We start from the raw sequence: 15344 nt of genomic DNA on the forward strand, positions 1-15344 counted from the left end.
GGGCGCCGGCCTTGGGTGCCCTTGGTGGTGCGGCTCAAGAGGTGGCCAGCCCTCTCCCTCTCCCTCTCTTTATATAGGTGGAACCCCCTAGGGTTTGCCCAAAATTCGAATAAGAGTCCAACTCAAAACCTTCCATATGGGTGAAACCAAGGGGAAATGGGACTCCTCCCTTTCCTTCTCCCTTGGCCCGCCAAGGTGGTGGAGTCCACCATGGACTCCACCTTCCCTCTTGGTTGGCTGGTTAGGGTTGGTGGAGTCCATCCGGGACTCCACCTTCCATGGTGATTTCTTCCAGAAGGTTCTAGAATATTCTAGCTCCTTCCATAAATGCACCGGATCATTTCCAAACTTGGAAAGTGACTTCCTATATATGAATCTTATTCTCCGGACCATTCCGGAACTCCTCGTGATGTCCTGGATCCCATCCGAGACTCCGAACAACATTCGAACTCCATTCCATCTTCCATATCTACTTAAAACGACATCAAACCTTAAGTGTGTCACCCTACGGTTCGAGAACTATGTGGACATGATCGAGACTCCTCTCCAATCAATAACTAATAGCGGGACCTGGAGATCCATAATAGCTCCCACATATTCAACGATGACTTCGTGATCGAAAGAACCATTCACATAAAATAACAATTCCCTTTGTCTCGCGATATTTTACTTATCCGAAGTTTGATCGTCGGTATCTCCATACCTAGTTCAACCTCGTTACCGATAAGTACTCTTTACTCGTACAGTGATATGATATCCCTTGTGAACCAGTCACATGCTTGCAAGCTAATTAGATATCATTCCACCGAGAGGGCCCAGAGTATATCTATCCGTCATTAGGATGGACAAATCCCACTATTGATACAAGTGTCTCAACCCTATACTTTCTGAACACTTAATGCCACCTTTATAACAACCCATTTACGCAGTAGTGTTTGGTGTCATCAAAGCATCCATCCGGTGTAGGTGATTAACATGATCTCATGGTCGAAGGATTAAGTTACTATGCATATTAAAACTTGAAGCACAAAGAGCTAAATGACTTGATCATATACTACGCTTACTATAGGTGTATGTCCATCACATCATTCACCTATTGATATGACCTTGTTGTTAGTAACATCCAATGTTCATGATCAGGAAACCATGATCATCTATTAATCAACAAGCTAGTTTAACAAGAGGCTTACTAGGGAATCTTTTATGTTTACAAAACACACATGTATTAATGTTTCCGGTTAATACAATTATAGCATGGGATGTAAACTTTTATCATGAAAACTAAGATATAACAATAAACACTTTTATTATTTCCTCTCACCAGGTGTAGTTACACCCACGTGCGTTTTAGAAAATATAGGTAGTTACACACACACACACGAGGCGTCACCCGGGTCGGTGGGGAGTCCCCGACGGATGCGTGGGGCAGCGACGAACGCAAGGGCGATCGTCGGGAAGTCCCTCGTGGACACACGAGGCGTCGGCAAGGGTGTGGAGTGGCGGAGGTGCGGCGGTTGCTAGCTAGGGTTCATCTTCGTTTTCTATTGTGAGTCAGTCCAGATGAGTGGAAAAAGGGAAGAGCAAGATTGAGAGGGGGATAAAAAGGGCACTTACGGAGTATAGTAGTAGCGGGCCAGCCATAGGGCACGCTGCGGCTAAATTATCTGCAGCATGCCGGTTTGCCGCCAGCTACCAAGAAATTAGCTGACCTGAATTTCTCTACCGAAGTTATCCATTCCCCTAAGATGAGTTCCTCGAAGATTTCCTAGGCTAGCTATAGCCTACGCCACCCTGATTAATCATTGCTTAATTACTAGGCAAGGGAGAGGGCAGGCATATTTATATACATGATTGATGGTACGCATGGGCCATGCTTATCATCTCGTACAGTGCAGCCACTATGCATATCATGCACATCATATATGTGCTTTATAGTAGGTACAATGCGGATATTGTATAGTGCAAATTTCCCACACGGACCAAACAAATAAGTAGCGCGCGAGCTTCAGGGCACGCGACCGGTAAGATATTACCTTCTACGTGTGCACACCGGAGCCCTCTGCGGATGACATTGGGTGCGGTGTTACCATGGGCCCCACTTATTAGTCGCGTGGGCGACCAGCGGTCCGCTACCATTGTCTAGATACTAGTCACGTGTGCATGCAGTGCACTCTGGCAATATTAGCAGCGGCGTGCCATTAGGCTCGCCCGCTTCCATTACCGTTGCCCCCATAGCGTTTTCCCTACTAGTTTCAAGTGGGGTAAGAGGGGGAGGTCCATGCGACCTAGGCAGCTAGCGGCGGCACAAGGGTAGGGGGCTAGCATGGCGCCAGCAGTAGTAACCAGAGGTGGGCGACGCCGAGGTACCATGCACCATTCCGGAGCGCTTTCATGGCAGAGTGGCCTGTGAGCAGAAGGGATGCATTGGCGTTCGGAGTGGTCTCGCTAGGGGCAAGAGAGAACAAGCGGTCAGGAGGGGTTGAGGAGATAAGGTTCTGCATGGGACCCACATCATAAACGTGGTTCGTTGTGTCCACACACGATGCATGGCACTCGACGGAGGTTCTCTTTTCCTATATTTTACCTCCCATAAACTATTTCTAAAACAGACTAGTTGCTCACGCAAAATACGAATCATCTTAGGAATATAATATCAATGAAGTTTCAAAGTAGCAGTCTAACATACTCCCTCGGTTCCGTTATGAGGATAGGGGGACAAAGACGATGGAAAACAGCAGCATGGCGGAGAAATGTGTTGCAGCTCCTAGGTGCTACCCCACCGATGTGATGCCTCGCCTCGACACATGTCCTTAGACCCACGGGTTGTTGTTGTATAGAGATGGTATTATTTGCCGTATATTGAATATTTCCTAGCCCCACATGGACAGCAGTATCATGAACCCACAACTCCTGTGGGCTGAAGAAATAAATGCCCCGTTGGCCGTTCCTGGACATGGACACTCGACACCCACGCCGCCGGGACAGAGGTTCCGGTGCCAACCAGGTTAAATCTGAATTTTTTTAACATTCTATTTGAAATAGGCAAAAGAGATAGAAATAATTCACACCGTAGGGGCTTCTCTACAGCAACATTGTAAAAAACAAGAGATAGAAATAATGTGTACATATATGTATTATTACATCATTAGGTACACCATAAAGATGTTCCTACTTATACAAAAATGATACATATAATAATAGTTTCATCGCACATGCACACACATCATGTTTCTCACTGTTTGACAATCATCTTTTTCTTCTTGCCTATGTTGATTGATGTTGAATAATTTAGCCCCACATCATGACTTTTTCTTCTGAACAGAATACATTTCTTAGGTTGTGTGGGCCTTCTTCTAGGAGTGTATGGTGTTTTATCGTCATCGTCATCTTCAATCTTTGGGTCGCCGTATTGATAGAATTCTTCCTCGTGCGCGACTCCATCCATTCCACCATCCATTCCAATGATGCCCCTTTTGCATCTCCTTATGAAAAGAGGCTTGCCCTGGTCGGGTTGCTTATGAAGAAGCATTAAGCCACCTGCAAGGCTAATACCCATGGTTTATTTTTTGCGGTGGATTGGACTGGTGGTATACACATGATTGTAAAATATTGTTCATCTTTAATGATGTTCTTAGCCCACCTGGCACAGAACATCTGTAACTTCTTTTTTCTAACGTAGCTCAACTTCTAGATCCTCTCGATCCTTCTGTAGTATATATCTTAGTTAAAAACGAGTTCAATTAAAATTCATACATTATATAAAAAATCATAGAAACTCGCCGCCACATACAACACAAATAACAAAAGACTTTAATTAACTTGTTCATACATTTTCTCAAACAAAGGACAAATACTCACAATACAAATTTCATTACAACCAAGGGTGCACACCTTGCTTCTCACATCAACAAATAAAGTAAATGTTGGTACAATGATAGTTGTCTACCTTATTTTACATGGTGGTACACATGGACGGACTCAACACAATCTTGCTGATAATCAACTTACAACTTACGAGATCGGTTTAGAATGAGAAGGCGTTCTGCCACTTCTGTCATTGATGGCCTTTGGTCGACATCAAGGTTAAGACATTCCACAGCAATCTCCGTGAGATTATCAAGAACTTCCAAATTTTCTTTAGAAGCAATGTCCTTGTCAAATAGCTTAGTGGCTTTCTCCCCCTTTTTGTGAGCATCAAGGAAACTGCTGACCAAGCTATTGTTGTCAGAATAAGTGGCCCTCTTCCTGCTAATAAGCTCTAGGATGAGAACCCCAAAACTGTATACATCACTCTTTTCAGTCAACAGACCTGTTTGTAAGTACACTGGATCCATATAGGTCCTGTCACCGATAACTGTTGCAGCATGTTCCTTGTCTCTCGCAATCAACCTTGATATGCCGAAGTCTGAGATCTTCGGCGCGAAGTTCTCATCCAAGAGAATGTTTGCTGGCTTCACATCACCATGCAAAATTTTTATATGTGCTTGTGAATGCATATAAGCTAGACCATGTGCTGATTCTGCAGCAATCCTTAGACGCACGTCCAAGTTAAGAGGCTCCTTGTTGCCCTCCCCATGAAGAATATCGTCCATGCTACCTTTGGAGATGAACTCGTACACTAGCATGGGGGTGTCCACTTCTAGGCAACAACCTAAGAGCCTAACAATGTTCCTATGGATAACTTGAGACTGGATGATGACTTCATTTGCAAACTGCTCGCTCTCTAGCAAATTACCGGTTATTGGTTTCTTTACTGCAACTTCTACTTTATCAACAAATCCCTTGAAAACTTCACCAAAACCACCTTTTCCAATTACATTGCTGCTCATCAAAATATGCTTGAGATCCTCTTTTTTATAAATCTTTATCATTTTAGCCTTCTCTAATGTTGGCCCACCATTCTTACGGTAGAATTCTTTTGTCTTCCGACGCTCTTTGCGAAGAATGATAATGAATGATAGAAGGGCCAGAACAAGGAGACCAGCTACCGCACCTACATGGACAATATATAGGCACCATTATTTTGCATAATTTTCCAATGTGTACTATATATATATATACATACCACAAACAAAAGCATGAATCATGGTTTGATCAAAGTAATATTTACGATCTGTCTTTTCTTTTGGGCTATGAGATAAACAAATTCATTTAATTTCCTGATTTTGAGTATGATGCTTCCTTTTCTTTTCTTGTGTGAAAGTATAAGGTATTACTAAAAGTAAATGACACTGAAATAATGCACAGTGAAGAAATAAAAAATAATCCAAGCAAAATAGTGCTTACCCACAACTGCCTTTGCTACTGTGGGAAATATCTCCGTGCATTTTCCTCCTTTGTTGGTCATTCCGGGTCCGCATGGACAGTCATAGCCGTTAAGCCTGTTCTTGCAGGTTCCACCATTAGAGCAGTTGTACTTCTCATGAAGCTTGCACTCATCGATGTCTGGCAAAGTGAAAAGGAAGCAAACTTAAAGATACAAGAGGTCGTCCAGGTACTCGATCGGGGCTGCTCCGAGCAACATATATATGTACGTATATATAGTATATTTCCTTTACCTTGGCATCCGTTGGGGACATATGGGTTTCCATCGTAATGCTCGTCACACTTGCAAATGTAACCTTCTCCGCTGGTGGCGTTGCCGCAGTAGCTGTTTCTGCTAAGGCACGCATAGCCTTTGGGTGGCTGCTGGCCTGCTGCCGGACACGTACCTGTCCTGATGGCGAAGTCGATCACCAGGGGGACACCCCTGGAGAATTTGTTGGACATCCCCTCATAGCCAGACAAGTCTGTGGTAGAGAAGTTGTACCATGATTTCTCCACCAGCATGGCATAGGAGCACGGGTTGATTTCCTTCCGGTAGTCGGGGTCTTCTTGAGGGTTCACCAGCGGGGCGAACCTGGTTTGTGGGACCGTGTCCGGGGGCATGACAGCCTCGCAGCAGCCGCGCCCACCGCACGACCCATTGGTGGCATACTGCACGTGTCCATTGATATCTGAAAGGCAGTAGAGAATGAACGTGTCGGACATGTTATCGGTCATGGCCAAGTCGCTCACAAACATAACTTCGACTCGCCACGCTCCCACGCCAACGAGTACATTGCGCGTCACCGACAGGAGGAACGGCCCCTTTTCCTCCAAAACCATTATGGGGCTTTTTATGGTGCGATCAACTGGACTGGTGCGGCAGTATGAACTGAGTCCGTAGTACACTCGTGCCTCGGCCTTCCCGACTGATACATCCATCAGCTCCACTGGCAAAAGCTCAACTGTGATGTTGTCGGACGCCACGGGAGTGGCGCCCGCCATGCCCATGATCCTCTTCTCGTGGTGTGTTGCGTTTTCATCTCCTGGTGTGTAGGCGAGGAAGGCGCGAGCCGGCTGGACGGCGGTGTTGCAGGTGACCTCGAAGCCTGGGAGGAAACAACCGGCCTTCCCCATGCCGAAGGGGTAGGGGATGCTCACGTCACCGCACTTATCGGGGCAACCCGGAAGCGCAATCTCAGCAGCGGCAGTCTGGAACATGATCAAGTCAGACCCAGCTGCTGCTGCAAGGAGGAGAATGAGGAGCATTGGCGGCAGCTGGGAAAGGTTCGAGTGCGAGGGTGTGGTCATAATGCTAGGTGCGCAAGCTCGTCGACCTCTGCCATTAGCTACGGCGCACCATCCTCTTTTATAGACGAACTATAAACAAGGAGTAGTGACACCCTTAGTGGTTGGCTTCAGAAACGAGCAGCATCACGAAAATAATATTTATGGACTTCACAACCTTGGTTTGAGCAGACCCAAAATAGACCCATTATTCTACACACGACCTTATATTAGGGACCTGCTATGGGTTTGGTATTGGATTTAATACAACACGATGAGTTGACTTTCCAAGCAACGCGTGCATTCGCACGACATTATACAATCCAACACGGCATTATACGTGAGCAACTACTACCAAATACTCTACCCGCGCACCCGAGTACATATATTATCATGTGATCAGTGCATTTTCTAGGTCAGTAACTTTTACGTACAATATACACAACTTATTTAAAAGATAATACAAAGATACATAACATACAAAAAATTGCAATTAATATGCCTCATGCCCAGAGACTGACGTTCACTTATACTTCAGAACACCTTGCATCTACCATACTATGAAGCTAATATCAGAAGTCAGAACAAATTCGATCAGATTGGCAAAGGTACATGCACTAGTAGAAAAAGGGGCTTCCATACCACCCCATTAGTCTCCAAACATTTTAGCCCGGGACTAATGGGGTCTTTAGTCCCGGTTCGGCAGGCGAACCGCGACTAAAGCTCTGGGCCCAACGGCCTCGGTCGACAGCTGGTGTACGGGCGGATCTTTAGTTCCGGTTGGCCTGGCCAACCACGACTAAAGGTTCTCAGTCCTGACCCGAGAACCTTTAGTCGCGGTTGGCCAGGCCAACCAGGACTAAAGTCCCACCACTATAAATACTGCTGCAGCACACTTGGCTTGTGTGTGAGCTCTTGGTGTTTCACTTCTATTAACAAGGGGTGGTGGGATTGGCTTTTCTGCTCTTATGCACAAGAGGTGTTCGATGAAATGCCCGAGAGCATGATGCCACTTGTGGTCACATAAAACAAATATGAAGTGTCCGAGCCACACTTAAACTTTCTCATTTATTTTTCCTCCTCGATCGCGGTTAGCAACTTGAACCTTTCATATGTCATTGATAAATATGCATGTGTAGTTCATAGTTTAATTTCTATTATTTCTAGCTAGTTAGTTTAACAAATGCATGATGGTTAATTATATACTTTATATAATAATAATGCAGATGAATCGGCAATGGATGTACGGTAACCGACTCTCGGACGAGTTCATTACGGGTTTGAATGATTTCCTCGCAGTGGCTAATGCGAACAAGCAGGGGGGTTTTGTTATCTGTCCATGTGCTGTCTGTAAGAATCAGAAGGGCTACTCTTCCTCAAGAACCGTTCACGTCCACCTGCTTCAGCACGGTTTCATGCTAAGCTATAATTGTTGGACCAAGCATGGAGAAAAAGGGGTTAGAATGGAAGCAAATGAAGAAGAGGATGATGACAACTATCCTGATCATTTCGGTGATACTTTCATGGAGGATGCTGAAGAAGGAGGGGAAGCAGAAGGGGAAGGTGACGGGGAAGGTAAAGAAGAGGCACGTGATGAGCCCGCTGATGATCTTGGTCGGACCATTGCTGTTGCACGGAGAGGCTGCGAAACTGAAAGGGAGAGGGAGAATTTGGATCGCATGTTAGAGGATCACAAAAAGTCGTTGTACCCAGGATGCGATAATGGTCTGAAAAAGCTGGGATGCACACTGGATTTGCTGAAATAGAAGGCACATGAAGGTCTATCTGACTCAGGATTTGAAAAGTTGCTGAAAATGATGAAGAATATGTTTCCAAAGAATAACGAGTTGCCCGCCAGTACGTACGAAGCAAAGAAGGTTGTCTGCCCTCTAGGTTTAGAGGTTCAGAAGATACATGCATGCATTAACGACTGCATCCTCTACCGCGGTGAATACGAGAATTTGAATGAATGCCCGGTATGCACTGCATTGCTTTATAAGATCAGAGGAGATGACCCTGGTAATGATGTTGAGGGCGAGAAACCCAGGAAGAGTGTTCCCGCCAAGGTGATGTGGTATGATCCTATAATACCACGGTTGAAACGTCTGTTCAGGAACAAAGAGCATGCCAAGTTGTTACGATGGCACAAAGAGGACCGTAAGTCGGACGGGGAGTTGAGACACCCTGCTGATGGAACGCAATGGAGAAAGATAGACAGAGAGTTCAAAGATTTTGCAGGTGATGCAAGGAACTTAAGATTTGGTCTAAGTACAGATGGCATGAATCCTTTTGGCGAGCAGAGCTCCAGCCATAGCACCTTGCTCGTGACTCTATGCATCTACAACCTTCCTCCTTGGTTTTGCATGAAGTGGAAGTTCATTATGATGCCAGTGCTCATCCAAGGTCCGAAGCAACCTGGCAACGACATCGATGTGTACCTAAGGCCATTAGTTGATGAACTTTTACAGTTGTGGGGCAGACCTGGTATACGTGTGTGGGATGAGCACAAAGAAGAGGAATTTTACCTACGAGCTTTACTTTTCGTAACCATCAATGATTGGCCTGCTCTTAGTAACCTTTCGGGGCAAAAAATAAGGGATAGAAGGCATGCACACACTGTTTACATGAGACTGAAAGTATATATTTGGATAATTGTAAGAAGAATGTGTACCTGGGGCATCGTCGATTTCTTGCCCGACATCATAACTTAAGAAAGAAAGGCAAGCATTTCAACGGCAAGGCAGATCACCGGCTGGAGCCTACGGAACGTACTGGTGCTGATGTATTTGATATGGTCAAGGATTTGAAAGTCATCTTTGGAAAGGGTCCTGCTGGACAATCAGTTCCGCAGGGAGTTGATGGGCACGCACTCATGTGGAAGAACAAATCTATATTTTGGGAGCTAGAATATTGGAAAGTCCTAGATGTCCACTCTGCAATCGACGTGATGCATGTTACGGAGAATATTTGCGTGAACCTGCTAAGCTTCTTGGGCGTGTATGGGAAGACAAATGATAGAAAGGAAGCACAGCAGGACCAGCAACATTTGAAAGACCCAGAAGACCGACATCCGAAACGGTTTCAAGGTCGTGCCAGCTACGCTCTTACCAAATAAGAGAAGGTCATCTTTTTTGAATGTCTGAGCAGTATGAAGGTCCCGTCTGGCTTCTCGTCGAATATAAAGGGAATAATAAATATGGCGGAGAAAAAGTTCCAAAACCTGAAGTCTCACGACTGCCACGTGATTATGACGCAATTGCTTCCGATTGCTTTGAGGGGGCTCCTATCGGAAAATGTTCGAGTAGCCATTGTGAAGCTATGTGCATTCCTCAATGCAATCTCTCAGAAGGTAATCAATCCAGAAGATCTACCACGGTTACAGAACGATGTGGTCCAATGTCTTGTCAGTTTCGACTTGGTGTTCCCACCATCCTTCTTCAATATTATGACGCACCTCCTGTTCACCTAGTCGAAGAGATTTCCATTCTCGGTCCTGTATTTCTACACAATATGTTCCCCTTTGAGAGGTTCATGGGAGTATTAAATAAATATGTTCGTAACCATGCTAGGCTAGAAGGAAGCATCGCCAAAGGCTATGGAAATGAGGAGGTAATTGAATTTTGTGTTGACTATGTTCCTGACCTTAAGCCGATTCGTCTTCCTCAATCGCGGCACGAGGGGAGATTAAGTGGAAAAGGCACGATCGGAAGGAAATCAATGATATGTATGGACGGCCATTCTATGACTGAAGCACACCACATAGTTCTATAAAATTCCATCTTGGTGGATCCGTACTTCGAGGAACACAAGAATATTTTACGCTCGAACAACCCGGGGAAGCCTGAATCCTGGATTACAAAGACCCACATGGAGACTTTCGGCGGTTGGTTGCGAAAACATTTAATGAGTGACAATGATGTTGAAGATTAGCTATACATGTTGGCCAAGTCACCATCTTCGACTATATTGACTTTCCAAGGATACGAGATAAATGGGAATAAATTTTACACGATCGCCCAAGATAAAAAAGAGCACCAACCAAAATAGTGGTGTCCGCTTTGATGCAGCAACCGAGAGTGGGCAAAAAGTCACATATTATGGTTACATAGAGGAGATATGGAAACTTAACTATGGACCCTCCTTTAAGTTCCCTTTGTTCCGGTGCAAATGGTTCAAGCTAACAGGAGGTGGGGTAAAGGTGGACGAGCAATACGGAATGACAATGGTGGATTTCAACAATCTCGGTTACCTTGATGAACCATTCGTCCTAGCCAAAGATGTAGCTCAGGTTTTCTATGTGAAGGACATGAGTAGCAAACCGAGGAAAAAGAAAGATAAGAAAATGACTACATCATGCGATGATCCAAAGCGTCATATAGTTCTTTCAGGGAAAAGAAACATCGTGGGAGTGGAGGACAAGACATACATGTCAGAAGATTATAATAAGTTTGGTGAAATTCCGCCCTTCAAAGTGAACACTGACCCAAGCATTAGGTTAAATGATGAGGATGCTCCATGGTTACGGCACAATCGTAAGCAAGGGACACAAGGGAATAAATGATGTGTAATAATTTATTGTACCAAACTTTGTTGAGGAAAATTTGTTCCAAACTTTGTATGGATCATGTGAATTATATTATCTGTGATGTGTTTGATGTCCATTTTCGAATGATTCGATTGATTCGAGATACCACTAATGATACATGAAATTTGAACTACAGCCAATGATGTGAAGGACATGTTTAGGTCTAGGAGTACATCTTGGAATGTTGGAGTGATTTAGTCATACTCCTGCCTAGGCCTATAATATGCATAATCGTAGTCTTCGTAGTCGCCGCCGTTGTACTGGTAGTCGTCGCCTTCTAAGTTGCCATTGTCGTCGTCGCTGTCATCGGGCGGCACTCGTGGCTCAAACCTCGACCTGTACAAGTTTCTTACAAACCAGGAACTCAAAAGTGAAATTCTATTTCCTTACCATTTTGGGTGAGTGTTTCTGTCTTGAGCACATTCTCTTTTGTTCACTCCATGTTATATCTAATCGATGAGTTATGCATGACTGTGCATGTAACGTGTCTGCAGGTTCCACTGGATTATGCTAATAATTCAATTTGACAACTCCGGAGTTGAAGTCATGGACTCTCTGAATATGGACCCAAAGCATTGGACCAGCATAATATTAATGCTGCAAAAGTAATTATTTTCAATCATTTGCGCACTATATCGGCCTCTTTCGTTCATTTCCTGATATCAAGTAACTAATAACTTCCTTGTTCATTTAATTTCTTTGCCCTACAGGGTTTGGAAACGGTTCAAAGATAACATAACCGGTGAATTCAACGATCAGCTAACATTAGAAGGTTAGCTAATGTTCCAACTCAGCCAAAGGGGACCAATCTATGTGGATACTATGTTTGTGAGTTCATTCGGGGACACACCTTTGAGCGGAGGGCTCAGGATATCAACTTGCGGAGGAGTGACTTGCGGGAGAAGCTTGATCCAGAAGCTCGCTTCCAACTAATTCAAGAGGAATTAGCATGATTTTTTATGAGAGAGGTCCTGCATCCTAATGGACAACACTATTACGAGGACGAAGAACTTCTAATGCATCCGATATCCACTTGAAAATTGTATATGTAAACTTGTTTGAAGTTGTATATGGTCACCCGAGATTGAGTATTATATATTTCTCTTGAATTCTTCTTGTTTGAAATTTCAAACTTGTTTGAAATTGTATATTCATATGTATCAACGTGTAACGTGTATATACTACGTAGAATATGTGTACTGAAACTTCTTTTAAATTAAAATAAAACATAAAATAAAATATAAAAGAAATGAAAACACAACGTAATAAACCAGATTTAGGAGTTTAAACCCTAAACCTGCAGAGACCTTTAGTCCCGGTTGGTCACACCAACCGGAACTAAAGGTACTCCGCCCCAACGAATGTCTGCAGCCCACATGAATGGGTCTTTAGTCCCGGTTCGTAAGTAACCGGGACTAAAGGGGGGGTCTTTAGTCTCGCATATTTAGTCCCGGTTGCAAATCCGGAACTAAAGCCCGTTACGAACCGGGAGCGAAGCCCCTTTTTCTACTAGTGATGTATCTTGCACGTCGTGGAATGTTGTGGGCCGATGAACAAGCCGCTTTCTGCACTGTTTCGGGGACAATGTCAGTGTTGTTTTTCTTAACCTTAGCCCCTGGAAACAGAGTTGACAGCATATCTTGCTGGAGTTGCTGTGATAGCAGGTTGCATCCGAGTATCTGACAATTACAGCGAGGTTGAGACATGTCGCAGCTCAAGCTCTAGGGCTTCTTCCGACGTATCGGACTGCTTCTTTTGATGTTTCTGAATAATAACACTGACCAAACTCCAAGATGTATCGGACGGCACCTCAACGTAAGCGCACCACCAGACAGCAGCAGCTACGTATGTACAGCACCATACTGCCCGCTGCAGTACGCCGACCAAACTCGATCGGATTCCATAGGTAAGTCGTTCGGGCCACCCCCAGATCTTGTTTCTGTTTGTAGAGACATATTGATTGATTTGAGCCCATGCATATAAGTACACGTGACGTGGGTCTGTTGTCCGGCGCGTTTGGTAGGTTGCATCAGTTTTCTGCACCACTGACGCAGCAGGAATAAGTCCCCTGCGCGTCGTAGATGACCCATGGGCCAAAAAAGCCACGTTGTTTGGTGGTTTGCATAGAGTTTTTCAGCCCCGTGGAGATTTAGGCTCTGCCCGTTTGGTAGATCGGTTTTCAGGCCTCCTAGCAGCCCAGAACGGCGTCACTGTTGTTTTGTTGCAACCCAGAAACTGCTTCTTCTTACCTCTTACCTTCGGTGGTGAGGTTACCAGCGATCAACAGCAAAGGAAGAACACAATTCATAGTTCAGACAAACTTAGCAGTGATAATAGTTCAAACACGTTCATAGTTCACCACACAGGACGATCATAGTTCACGACACAGGATGATCATAGTTCAGGACACAGGACGATCATAGTTCAGGACATACCATAGACGATCATAGTTGAATAGACGACTGGAACAGCAAGTACACACAGACCAGGAGCTTCAGACATGACTTTGGAAGACGACACACCTGATCGCGTCGCCATGGTAACAGCACATGGTCATCACCTCAGTGCAGGTGTAGTCGAAGATGACCATATTATGCTGGAAGGTGGACACCTTCTTGAAGACGAGGAACTGGCCTATCTGCAGCTGATGAGTGACGGCGAAGGCCGCCCACCCCTGGTCGATGTATGCGTCCACTAGTGGAAAACAGCCCTTTTGTCGCGGGCCGTAAGGGCCTTTTGTCGCGGGCGGCCAGCCGCGACAACGAAGGCGCGACAAAAGGTCCACCCTTTTGTCACGGGTCGCTTACCACCCCTTTTGGCGCACGCAGAACGCTGCTGCTTTAGGGTTTGAGGTGTGCAGCAACCCCCCCCCCCCCCTCCCGCCACCGCCCCCCTTTTATTTCATTTTTTCATTTTAAAATAAAAGTTGCATATATTTGTACGCTACTACAAGTTGTACACGTTCATTCATTATATATAGATCGAGCAAACAAATATTGGGAGCAAAAGTCTATTCGTAGATTCCCCTTACACATATACATGGAGCTCACTACCACCGGGACTAAAGCCCGTCGTCTATTCGAACTAATACATGGGGATCATTTGTTGCGCCTATTTGGACTAAACAAGCTGTTGTCGTCTATTACTTCTTTCATTAGAAGTCCCGCCAATTCCTCCGTAATTCCTAGTATGTGCTCGTGTGGTTGGAGCTTCTCCCGCATGAAGTCGACCTATATAGGAATATGAGATGAATATGACTATATCAATCTTGATAACGAAATACTGACGATAATAAATTAAAGTTGTGAATGTTATTGCGTACGTTGAATCTATTATCGTTGTGCTTCTCAGTGGTTAACATGCGAATGGACTCGCAAACATAGTATCCACATAGATTCGTCTCCTGTGGCTGCTGGGCGCACGGTACAAGAGTAAATGTTAGCTTCTCTGCGAAGTTACCCGCAATATTCTTCTTCAAAGCTCTCCAAACCCTGCCAGGCAAAAGAATGATTGAATGAGTGGATAATTAATTGATATCTCATGAAAGATATAGCGCGGCAATGATTGAAATTACGTCTGGAGAATCTTCTGCAAGTCGCGGAACCCGTCCAGGCCTCTACTCAATGGGTCCCTTACTTCAACTATTCCCTTATCAACTTGAATGTTTAGCAGAATCCAGTGGAAACTGCACATGTTTATATATATATACATCATGAATTACACATAACATCGAGTAAGAAAAATTGAATGTGCACAACAGATCACTAAGACTCTCACCTGTAGTTGTAAGGAAACAGTATTGAATCACAGAAGCTTTGCTCCCCTATAAACCTTAGTAGGTTTCCCCCCGTTTCTGAGACTTTATTCTTTACCGTGTCATGATGTACTTTATCTGGGTCAACAAACCCAACATTGAACATCTTATTACTTCTGCATTCAGTGATCTTCAGTCTGCATAAGAGAACACATAAGATATAATGAGTATATGCAATGAACAGGAACAACTGAATGAACATGAACTTATATGTAGTTAACAACTTACAAGCAGTAGCAACTCATGAGAGATTTGTCGAGGGCGTCTAAATTGAATAGCTGCCAGAGTTCATTCATCTCAATATGGATCTCCTCCTTTCGGAAGTAATAATCTTCTGGGATATCCGCCACGATG

The 15344-nt window shown here is 44.5% G+C and overlaps 1 protein-coding gene and 1 pseudogene across 1 annotated transcript; one reads left to right on the forward strand and one right to left on the reverse strand.

Moving 5' to 3' along the window:
- Positions 1-3798: 3798 nt before the first annotated feature.
- LOC127310915 (wall-associated receptor kinase 3) lies at positions 3799-6630 on the reverse strand. Its single transcript, XM_051341530.1, has 3 exons — positions 5559-6630; positions 5287-5445; positions 3799-4993 (listed from the first exon to the last, which is right to left on the reverse strand). The coding sequence occupies exons 1-3, from the start codon at positions 6613-6615 to the stop codon at positions 4005-4007; spliced, it is 2205 nt and encodes a 734-aa protein (XP_051197490.1). The 5' UTR covers positions 6616-6630; the 3' UTR covers positions 3799-4004.
- Positions 6631-7832: 1202 nt separating this feature from the next.
- On the forward strand, positions 7833-11152 carry LOC139832039 (uncharacterized; annotated as a pseudogene).
- Positions 11153-15344: the final 4192 nt, after the last annotated feature.

This window comes from Lolium perenne, chromosome 6, assembly GCF_019359855.2.
Source record: "Lolium perenne isolate Kyuss_39 chromosome 6, Kyuss_2.0, whole genome shotgun sequence".
Lineage (NCBI taxonomy): Eukaryota > Viridiplantae > Streptophyta > Magnoliopsida > Poales > Poaceae > Lolium > Lolium perenne.